Genomic DNA, 11,765 nt, shown 5'->3' with positions numbered 1-11,765 from the left:
ATCCACAACCAAAAACCCCAGTGCACTTTTTTTTTTTTTTTAATAAGTAAAAACCTCTTTGTTCCGCCACGCTGTGAACAATCACGATCCCACTCCTGACAACAGTTGTGGCAGAGCTCTGACCTTGCCCCCGTGGGTCCTGCGCTTCTAGGCGGTATATACTAGCCTCAGTGGCTCACTGTGACCCTCCACGTAGCCCTTCTCTCTCTAGGGCCAGGGTTACAGTCTACTGAGCCCTTTTCATCATAGGCCAGCAAGGAGGTTGGTGAGAGAACTCCCACAGTCTCTGTTGTCCCTAGGGGCTTGTTTTAGAACAGTTTAGCCTCCTGTCCTGAAAGGGGCCTGACTTCCCCTCCCAGGAGGTGTTCCTGTAGTGGTGGGTTGGGGGGAACCCGGGCCCGCCCTCTACTCCGGGTTCCAGCCCAGGGACCCTAATGGTAGCAGCTGTTGGCAGCCAACCTTTCACTGCCAGAGTTGCTACATTTCCCTGGGCCACTTCCCCACAGCTCTCCTGCTTCTCCCTTACCTTAGGGCTCCCATATCAATAACTTGAGGGTGTCTTCATTAACCAGTCCTTCAGCCACACTTCCTCTCCTCTGGCTCCCTGGCTCTCCTCTGCCTGACTGGAGTGAGCCCTTTTTATAGTATCAGCGGGGCCTTAATTAGAGTCAGGTGGTCACATTAGCTTAATGGCCTCACCTGACTCTTTGCAGGTTAATTGGAGTCAGGTGTTCTCATTAGCCTGGAGCAGCCCCTGCTCTGGTCAGTCAGGGAACAGAAAACTGTTAATCCAATGGCCAGTATATCTGCCTTCTGCTATTCTGCTGTACCCAACTGGCCTGGGTCTATCACACTACATAGATGAGCAGCATGGGGTAGTACTCAGAGGGCCAGATGATCCTTGGAAGTCCCTCTGTAATGTCTCGGATATGGTCCTCTGGTAGGTAGCACATCTCTTGGGATGTCAGATCAGACTTGCAGATGGATGCTTCCCTCCCCCTTAGAGGGAAGTGGTGGTTGTGATCCTTCCAGCCTTGGGGGTACAAGGCTTCTCCTCCACCTTTGGGGGAGATTCCTCATCCCTCGCTGCCAGAGTAGCATAGCGGTTTATGTCTATGGATGGTGGGTTGGGAGCAGGGGTGGAGCACTGTCTGCTGCCAGAAGTAATCAGCAGCCAGGTTCCTCCCTGTGAAAGAGCAGTTTACTTCTCCCCTGGTGATGCTACTGCAGTCCTCTTGAGCCGGATTTTTCTCTCAAACTTGGAAGTCTCCATATGCACGTTTTCAATGAATTCCTCCTGTGCATGGACGCTCCTCAGCCTAGCCACCGCCTCCTGTAGCTCTCTCACCTGCCTCCTGACAGATTCTACCAGTAGGCACCTCACATATTGGATGGTCCCCCCAGCCTGGCTTTCTATGATGGGGCAAATGCAGGCCACAGTTTGCAAATCCACACCAGGATCTGGGTACAGGGGTTGTCAAGTTCTCTGTCTGGACACAAGTACAAGTCGAGGAGACAGGAGCAATATTGGCACTGAAGACACGGCCTTTCCGAACCATGCTGATTTTATTCTCTCTCCCTCCTACAAACTCCCTTGTTCGCTAGCTCCATTTGGTCGCTTAGCGTCTGCCTTTTAAGCTTCTCTCCTAGGTCAGTCCTGCCCCCTTGTTAACACACAAGGGAAGGGTAATCACAAGGATGATGAAAGGTGATCACAAGGATTAAAGGAACAATGGACAGGAGGCTAGAGCGTTTCTAGCACCCACTCAACTAGCAGATAATAGGTCTCTGGCCCCACTTCCAAACAGTCCCTAAACAAACAAACACACACACAATCCACAGCAGACCACACTTGTAAACTTTAAGCAAACTAAAAGAAAAACCAAACACATAATCAAGCTGGCCCACTCACCCCAAGAATGTGTGTAATTTTAAAGGAATGCCCCCACTGATCACATTTTTAATCAACTTTTTAAATCTATTATTTTTACATGTAATATTTAAGATGAATGGAACTGAAAGTAGTTAGCAATTCCCCCCCCCACCAGCCAGTGTGTTTTCATTGTGCATTGGATGGCATTTTATGTCTAGTCAGTTGCACTTCCTTTCTCATGCACTAACATAACGAGAGCACAGGCATATTGTTCCCTCTGACCCCCGGAGAACATGCCATGCAGGCCCTACCCCAGAGGAAGCTCATGCTCTGCCCTAGGCTGTGCTTAGGAGTTGAGCTTACATCTACACTCTATCCTAGATCCTGCAGAAGGATGTTTTACCAGTAATGGTAGGAAACTGGCTGCTCCATTTGAATTTAAGGTTTTGTCTACACTAACACTTTTGTTGCTAAAACTTTTTTCGCTCAGGGGTGTAAAAAAACTTCACCCCTGACCAACAAGTTTCACCAACAAAAGTGCCAGTGTGGACAGCGCTAAATCGGCGGGAGAGCTCTCTCCCACTGCCATAGAGCGGCTACACAGGAAGACTTTACGGCAGCGCGGCTGCAGCGGTACAGCTGTGCCACTGAAAGGTCTGTAGTGTAAACATAGCCTAAGGTTGTGGTCTAGGGTTAATTAGGCAGTCCCAACGGCCAAAATATTCAGTGCTGGTGTGTTTATTTCATACAACAGAAGAGTCACAAATAATTCAAACAAGAACATGCCCATCAAAATAAATCCCTCCGCTAGGAAAAGAAGCCTCTGGGGCCCAGCACTCCAGAGAAAACCTTGCCAGTTCTGCCTCCCAGAGTGTCTGACTTTGCAGAGTGAGACTTTGATAACTTCAAACAAAGCCCAGAGAGCTGACAGGTGAACTAAGTCCTCTCCCCAGTTAGGCTCAGATGGGTCCCTTATAAAATTAGACCCAACTTCTCTTTGACTTACTTTGGCTCATTCTGCCACAGTGACTGCACTCTCATAAGTGAGCAATACGAGTCACAGAACAGCTAGGTGAGCTCCCTTTACTTCCAAACCTCTATGAGTAGGGCCCTACAAAATTCACGGCAGTGAAAAACGTGTCACAAAGTGTGAAATTTAATCTTCCACATGAAATCTGGCTCCCAGCCAGGGGCTCCTACCCTGCGCAGGGCTCCAGCTGCTAGTCCGATGGGGATGGAGACTTCCTCCACCCCTGCAGGGCCGCTCCTGGGGCAGGTCAGACCCACCTCTGGGATCTCCCCCAGCTGCAGGAAGCTTCGCAGCTTCAGCTGTCGCACTTCCCACTCCACCCGGGGAAGCTGAAGTTCCAGCTATCAGCCCTGCAATGGGAGGGGAGGCTGCTGGGAAAACCAGACCTATGGTAACCCACCCCCCATACCCTGTGACCCTCACTTCTGCGCTGCTGCTGGCGGTGGCATTGGCTTTAGAGCTGGGCACCCAGCCAGCAGCCTTCCCCTCTGGCTGCCCAGTTCTGAAGGCAATGCCTCTGCCAGCAGCAGGCAGAAGTACGGGTGGCAATCCCACCCTCCCCACAATAGCCTTGCGACCCTCCCAGCCTGACGGCCTTTTGGATCAGGACCCCCACGGTTACAGTACAGTGAAATTTCAGATGTAAACATCTGAAAACATGAAATAGACTTAAAACTTAAAAAAACCCTGGCCATGAAATTGACCAAAATGGGCTGTGAATTTGGTAGGGCCTTACCCATGAGACCAAAAATCATTTGAAAACTGGGGACACTGGTGGAGCTGAGGTCTTCTCTTTCTAGTCCTATGCATGGGGCCAGGGGCAACAGGAGCAGCTTCAACCACCAACCTCTCTGGACTGAAAGGTGTCTGGGGAGTGAACAATGCAGGATTAACCTTTGTGTTCCTGCTTCTGCTGCCGCTGCTCAGGTCACTGAAAAGGAAGAGGCCTGGCAGGCAACATTACATGTAGAGGAAGGGGCGGTGGGAGAAGAAGAGGTGGATCCAAATACATTTGTTATTGTGCTTGGATCGGCCTACACCCCTGGAAAAAGACCCCTGTAAACATCAGAAGGCCTGAAGAGAAACCCATGAGACACATTACTAAATTAAATTAATAAAACATTGTGAGCAAGCAGCTGAAAAAGGGCACTCTTAGATAACTGAAACAGGCCAATTATTCAAATTAACTGGCGTCCCTTTAATAATTTAAAAATGTTGGCAAGCCTCATATTTTAGGGCTAGCTAAACTGCACCTTTATAAATTAATTTCAATTTCCATTTAAGAATTTGTTACTCTTCTGAAGTGGAGGGAAACCAATCACTTTTAGTTCAGAGATGCCCTGGGCATTGATGGGTACCCACTGCAAATGCATTTAAACCAAGCATGTGGTCATGCCACTCTTACTGGAGGTTTTTAACTTATTCAAAGAACTGTCCTAACAGTTGGTGCCAAGTGAGAAAATATGCGTCTTTCAGGCTATATAGGTTCTTATACCATGGTCATCACCATAGTCTTGGAGACGTGGCCCTTAACATTAGGGTGACCAGATGGTAAGTGGAAAATATCGGGACCGCCGCAGGGGGGGTGCCATTTTAATTGTTACACTCACCCGTCCGGGTCTTCGGCGGAAATTCAGCGGAGGGTCCTTCAGTCGCTGACGGTCTTCAGCGGCGGGTAATAAACCTTGCCGCCAAAGACAGAGCACCCGCCGCCGAAATGCCGCCAAAGACCGTCAGCAACTGAAGGACCCGCCGCCAAAGACCCGGACGGGTGAGTGTAAAAAAAAACCCCCAAAAACGCCCAGAACAAAATATCGTATTTCGGTCGGGATGTGGGACAAACTCCTCAAAATCGGGACATCTGGTCACCCTACTTAACATGTACACAAGCATTTGCAAAAGTCATCCAATAAGAGAATGGAATCTATTCTAACCAAATCACTGGTGGGATTAGACCAGATGGGTTTTATTCTGACCTGCACGATGATCATCTTAATGCCCAAAAGCATGAGATTTGCTTATCTTTATTTTAAGATTGGAAAGTTGCAAGTAATATTGCTCATAAAGATGTATTTTTTATTTTGGATTTCAACATATGGATATAGAGAGACAAGTTCTTCAGGTCTGAAGAAGAGCTCAGTGTAAACTTGAAAAACTGTCTCTCTCATCAACAGAAGTTGGTCCAATAAAAGATATTACCTCACCCAACTTGTCTCTCTAATATCCTGAGACCGACACTGCTACACCAACATTGAATACAATATATGGACATAGACAGAAAAGGAAGCCTATTCCAGTTCTAAGTATCATCATGGATAATTAAAAATACAATTTAACTCAAACAAGACCAGCAGTAACAAACTGGTGACCTTTCTCCACACAGACAACCGACAACCTCTAAACCAGTGGTCTCCAACCTTTTTAGGCACAAGATCACTTTTTGAATTTAAGTGCAACCCAGGATCTACCCCACCCCTTCCCCAAGGCCCCGTCCCTTCCCCAAAGCCCTGCCCCACTCACTCCATCCCCCCTCCCTCTGTTTGGAGTGTGGGAGGGGGCTCTGGGCTGAGTCTGGGGCGGAGGGTTGGGGTGCAGGAGGGGGTGAGGTGCAAGCTCTGGGAGGGAATTTGGGTGCAGGAGAGGGTGCGGGCTCTGGGCTGAGGCAGAGAGTTGAGGTGAAGGAGAGGGTGCGGGCTCTGGGAGGGAGTTTGGGTGTAGGAAGGGGCTCCGGGCTAGGGCAGAGTGTTGAGGTGCAGGAGGGAGTACGGGGTGCTGTGTCTGGGAGGGGACTCAGGGCTGGGGGTTGGGTTGTGGGCTCCCTGCCTGTCCCGGCCCCACGCCACTCCTGGAAGGGGCCAACACGCCCCTGTGGGGGCAGGGGTCTCTGTGTGCTGCTCCTGCCTGCAAGCACCACCCGCGCAGCTCCCATTGGCCGGGAACGGGGAACTGCGACCAATGGGAGCTGTGGGGGCGGTGCCTGCAGAGAGGGGCAGCGTACAGAGCCACTTGCTCCTCCCCCTGACACCATGGGGGCGTGCTGGCTGCTTCCGGGAGCGGCGTCTGGCCAGGGCAGGCAGGGACGTGCCTTACCGGACTTTTAACAGCCTGAGATTGCAATCGTGATCTACGGGTTGGTGACCACTGCTCTAAACCCTAACCTCCCCAATAAAACGCCTCACACTCTTATCCAGATCCCCAACCTCAGCCTTACTGTGTGCACTAAAAGTCAACAGATTTGGACTATTATGGGCCAAGTGGGTGGGTGAATCCCAAAGTCAAGACACCCTCAGAGAAAGGGCTTCACCCTCCAAGCAGCTCTCTTCCTTCTATACCAAGGGAGCTATAGCACAAGCATCTCCACTGATTTAAAGTGTGGCAACGTAACATACAGAGAGCAGTGTCTCAGGTAGACAGACCACATTCCATTTAGGGAATATTAGGATATATAATAAAACATACGGACCTTAACTCCTTCCAGAAACCCATGGGAAGCCAATATAGATTTCAAAGCACTGGTTTCTTGCACCCATGGTGAGACACCACTTAACAAGCAGACCTTCCACCTTCTGCACCAGCTTCAGGGCTGATAAGGTGCAGCACCATGTAGAGTATAGTGCAATACTCTAATCTTGAAATGCCCATCACTGCTGCTATACAAGCCAACAAACTCGACTGACACACTCAAAAAGGTCCAGAAAACTTTTACTAGTTGTTTCCATCATCACTATCTCAGTCTTCTGTGGACTGAGCCTCAGTCAACTAGCCTCAAAACTTTTAAAAAATGACATTAGGACCTCATGTGAGGTGTGACAATAGCAATGAACCGGGACCCATTTTAGCTGTATAACACAGAATAAAGTGATTAATTTTTAAGCATGTCCCAATCAATGTCACAAAGTCCTGCTTACAAGTTGTGCTCTCCCCACAGACTACAGCTCCCAGCTCCTTGAACCAAGCAGCCCACTCAGTCCGAGGTGGAGTACTGCATGCTGGGACTCAGTCTACATGAAGCCACACTTTCAAACTGAAGAAAAAGATGGATGCAATCTTCCCATTTTATGCAAATTGTGTGCAGCCCTCGGGTTCCTGATGAGTGCAGCCCTTAATTTGGGCACCCCTGGCTTATATATAAGAGCCAACGTGCAATGTCCTGTAATCAGACAATATTAAGAGTGAATGCAGTGGGTCAAGGTGGAATGGGTTAACTTTCAGTGTCCTTGAGAACAATGAGAATCTGAATTAAAGACCCTTCTGAAAGAAAGCTATTACCCTGACAAAGAAACTACACCACTAAAGAAGCAGAGTAGTGTAATTAAATTTTTTTATGAAAGTTAATTTCAAACATTAACTTTAATAAAAATTTTAAAATCCTCTTTCCTGCTAATCTCCACAGTAAGCTTTGACCAAATATTTTAATTTGGGGTCTCAGATCCAATATAACTGACTAGAAAAAACAACTATGAGTGCAGCTCAGAGGACTGTAAGAAAGCAGCAAGATCTTCAAAACTACAGGAAATGAGATCTATATCACAATAGACTATATAAGAAAGCATTACCTAAATGAGATTGTTGCCATTGCTGAACAAACAAGCAGATGAAATTCAACGTTGGTAAGTGCAAAATTGGAAAAAATAATCTCAACTATATAAACACACAATGATGGGTTCTAAATGAGCTGTTACCACCCAAGAGAGAGATCTTGAGGCACTGGGATAATTCTCTGAAACTTCTGTTCAATGTGCAGCATCAGCAGTCAAGGGAGGAACTATTAGAAAACAGATAGGAAATAAGAGAGAAAATATCATAATGCCGCTATATGAATCCCTGGCGTGCCCATGAGTCCAGTTCTGGTCACCCCATCTCAAAAAGGACAACGCAGAACTGGAAAAGGTTCACTGAAGGGAAAAAAGATGATCAAGAGTATGGAACAGCTTCCATACAAGGAGAGATTAAAAATAGATTATGGCTGGTCAGTTTAGAAAAGAGACAACTAAAGGGGGATACGATAGATGTCTACAAAATCATGAATGGTCTAGAAAAAGTGAATAGAGAAGTATTATTTACCCTTTCACACAATGCAAAAACCAGGGGTCATTCGATGAAATTAATAGGCAGCAGATTTAATACAAATAAAAGGAAGTACTTTTTCCACACAACTAACCTGTGGAACTCAATGCCATGGGATGTTGTGATGGCCAAAAGTATATCAGGGTTCAAAAAAGAACTGTGTAAGTTCATGGAGGATAGATCTATCAATGGCTATTGGTCAGGGACACAACCATGAGCTCAGAGCGACCCTAAACCTTTGAATACCAGAAGCTGGGAGTGAAACACAGGGGTGGATCACTCCATAATTGCTCTGTTCTGTACACTCCCCCAGAAGCTCTGATATGGGCCACTGTCAGAGATTGAATACTGGGCAAGATGGACCATGGTTTGACCCACTATGTCAGCTCTTATGTTATCTATGTTCTAATGAAGTTACCTTTAAGAAATTTTCAGAACATTAATAAATCAAATTACAATAACACTGCAACATATTGCAGAACAACATGAAATCCCCAAACAAATCTCAAAGCTGCTTTCTCAGTATTCCAGGGTTAAAAATGAGTAATTCAAAAGATTACAAAATTAAAGCCTTAATGAAATACAGTATTTGTGTAACCAGTCTTATGTAACTTTGTTGCAAAAATCTGCTCGCAGATTGCCATTGATTTCAACAACAGCTTTGCCAAATCACTACAACCCTAACTCTGAGCAGCCACTTCTTTCCTAGGCCTGCCGCCTTCATAGCTGTATGCTGGTGGTATGATAGAAATGAATGCAGACTAAGCAGCATGTAAACTTATTGCACAGCATGATATAAAGGAATGAGCACAAGTTAGGGAGTCAGGAGCCCCAAGTTCCAACTCTGCCACTTACTTGTTATCCCCATTGTATAGATGGATGCACAGCATTTGCTGTACACAACTCACAGGAAATGTGTGGGTATTATCATCTGTACAACCCTTTGAATCCATCTAGCACCAGACAAGTGCTAAGTAATATTTCCATATGTGAACAAAATGAGAATTTGAACGTAGGTCCCAAACGATGAAAGATTCATTCTCTAATTATGCATTATGTCAAGCAACCCTAGATATTCACATATTTATGCTGCTCTGTGGCATTTTTGAAAAAGGAATTATTCCCACAATACCTAAAAAAATAAACAACAGAATCTGGAATATACTCTCAGAACGCTGCCCATTATTATCACCTTCACTGAGTATTGCAGACACTGGGAGAAGCACATTAACTATACCCAGAGCATAGCACAGCAATGTATATTTCAGTGACAAATGTATATTTCATGCCACAAAACCAAAAATATTTTCTTTTTCCACCTTGCTCTGTTGTGTGGGACATGATGTCCATTTCTGTATTAGCTTAGTTATATTTTAAGACTCCCAGGAACCAGCCTTTGTTTAAAGAAAAAAATTAATTTATTTCCAGGGCTTGAAAAATTTACCCAACACTTATTAGCCCAACTGCTAAGCCTACTAGACAGATGGAAAAATACTGTTACTACCACACCTCCTTACAATTTAAAGAGTAAAACAGTTAAGTATTGTATTTAATTGTAACATATAAACCAACTATTTAGTATCAATTAAAAAAAACCTCACTAAGTCTCTTGGTGTTGTTATACCTTCCCTTTCCTTCCCCGCCTCCCTTTCCTTCTCACCCCCACTTCCCACCCCCATCCTCGTCTTCTTTTCCCCAAATAGTTTATGTAGATTGTTTCAGTGCTTCCTCTTCTCTTTCTTCCCCTCTCCACTCCCCTATATCCCCCAATCTTTTCCTAAACTGTGTTTCCTACTTTTTTTCCCTGTGCTTTCTCTCGCGCGTCTCCCTACAAAAATATTAATATCACAATTTCTCTAAACCTACTAGCCAAAATGCAGTATGAAAGATCATGTGGGAAATCAAGTGCTTGCCATGCCCCTTCTCCCCAAAGCTGTTAGGAAAAGCAATTCCCACCAAGGTGTTGTCCTTGGATCCCACTCAGGATCTCCATATTCTATAGCATCTGAGTAGCAGGTGTACAATAAATTTTAGAGCCTCTCTCAGTTCCCGCCTGCCATCCCAGAGATGCCTGGCAGTTGTGATGGTGGGGAGGAAGTTTCCACTAATCTATTCCTCCTCCAGCCTGTATTTTTGTGCTTTAATCTCAAGCATTGCTCATAGCTTTTCTCAAGGAGCACTGTGAAACTGACCCAATTCTCAGCCTAAAGTTGCTCATAGGTCTGAATAAAGCAGTAAAACCTGACAAGACGGATCTGTTTTCTCTTTACTGCACCTTAGCAGAACGACGTGACTCTGAAGAGACATTAGAATTCTTTGTCTAAACATTAGGGAGTATCATTAGTATACAGTATCTGTTTATATTCAATTCACATAAACAAGGTTATCTTTGCAGATATAAGAACTAACACCTTACTTGCCGGGGTGAGTGCCATTTTCAGTTTTATTAAAGAGCTCTGGTGGTACAAAGGAAGGTTATTTTACAAGACTGGTACACTGGTTAACTTCAACTTATGATTTGTTTTTGGAAAAGTGGATGGTGGCTAAATCATTAGTTTGCTAGAGATTACTTGTGGAAATGTACATAAAGCAAAGAATATTTTTGAAATCAAACATCCTAGTCATTGCTAGCCTGACCAGAACCAGATGAGACTTAACGGGTTCCCTAAAATATGGGAGTCTGTGAACTATGTTCCTCTCTCATTGCTTGATTTAGGTACTTACAGCTTTTCCCAGGTCATGCGGCAAGTGGGCCCACTGAGAGTTGAAGAGGATACAGTAGTCCTTTCCTTTACTGCTCCCCTTCTCCGAAAGAACATGTACCATGCCATACTCGCAACACACCTGAAAACATAAAACATTTTGTTGGGGTTTCATTAAAAGCAATGAAATATCAAGGCCCTAAAATTGAGACACCCTCTAATGAAGTTGCTTTGTAATAATTCACAAACAAAACTAGACTTTGAATGAAAAACCCAGTTTAAAGATGATAAGAAATGTTGACATTAAAGAATCATCATGTTTCCCATAATTCCCCTTTCCCTTTCGAATAGATTATGGTAGCACAGAATAACATATACTGATTATTTAACAGTAAAATATAAAATGAAGAATTATTAACGGTAAAATTAAAAAGCTTTGTTAACTATATTTTAATGATTTAGAATTATGTATAGTGATTGAGTACAGATGAGGTAACACTTATGCCAGCAAGGACTTGGCCTAAGTACGGGCTAATTTGTTTAAAATGATATTGCTGACAACATTGTGTTGGAAGATGTAAGTAAGGGATACACAAACATGTAATGTTAAATAACCACACACACATCCCTTCTGGGAAGAGACAGGGATGTATGACACAAAAACAACATGATCGAGAAATTGCAGAACCAGCAGAAAAAATACAGAAGTTGGGCAACTGAAGCTTGCATATGCATAATATACAAGTTACCTAAAATCCAAAGGATTGATGTGCTAAAAGCCAGTTGGATAAAGATTAAGTAATCTGTAATGTAGAAATGTATATAAGATCTAAGTGAACATGGGCCCAAACTGGAGAAACACTGGACCAGAAACTGAAGTACAGGACTGAAGGACCAGACCAAGGAATCAGACATGGGGACAACTATCATGGAAGATGGAAGAACTTGCCGGTGTCCTGGAACATGGTAAATTGGGCACATTTACCAAGTCTGTCTTGTCTGTTATTATTTGTCTGGCATAAATGTATGTCCAGACACTATAAGGGATAATAATTCTGTCTGAAATTGTATAATTAAAGGAGAAAACGGATTA

General features: G+C 44.7%; 1 protein-coding gene across 2 annotated transcripts in view; it reads right to left on the bottom strand.

Annotated features, from left to right (window-relative positions):
* Positions 1–11,765, bottom strand: part of SPPL2B (signal peptide peptidase like 2B) — a 109,411-nt gene that overhangs the window by 59,080 nt on the left and 38,566 nt on the right. For both annotated transcript variants that reach the window (XM_024216595.2, XM_024216596.1), the window contains exon 2: positions 10,695–10,814. In XM_024216595.2, coding sequence (XP_024072363.1) covers positions 10,695–10,814 — 120 coding nt within the window. The remainder of the gene's footprint in view (positions 1–10,694; positions 10,815–11,765) is intronic.

This window comes from Terrapene carolina, unplaced genomic scaffold, assembly GCF_002925995.2.
Source record: "Terrapene carolina triunguis isolate 2854851 unplaced genomic scaffold, T_m_triunguis-2.0 Scaffold662, whole genome shotgun sequence".
Taxonomy (NCBI): domain Eukaryota; kingdom Metazoa; phylum Chordata; order Testudines; family Emydidae; genus Terrapene; species Terrapene triunguis.
Note: the sequence above shows the minus strand (reverse complement) of the source record. Positions and strands in the feature narration are given on the sequence as shown.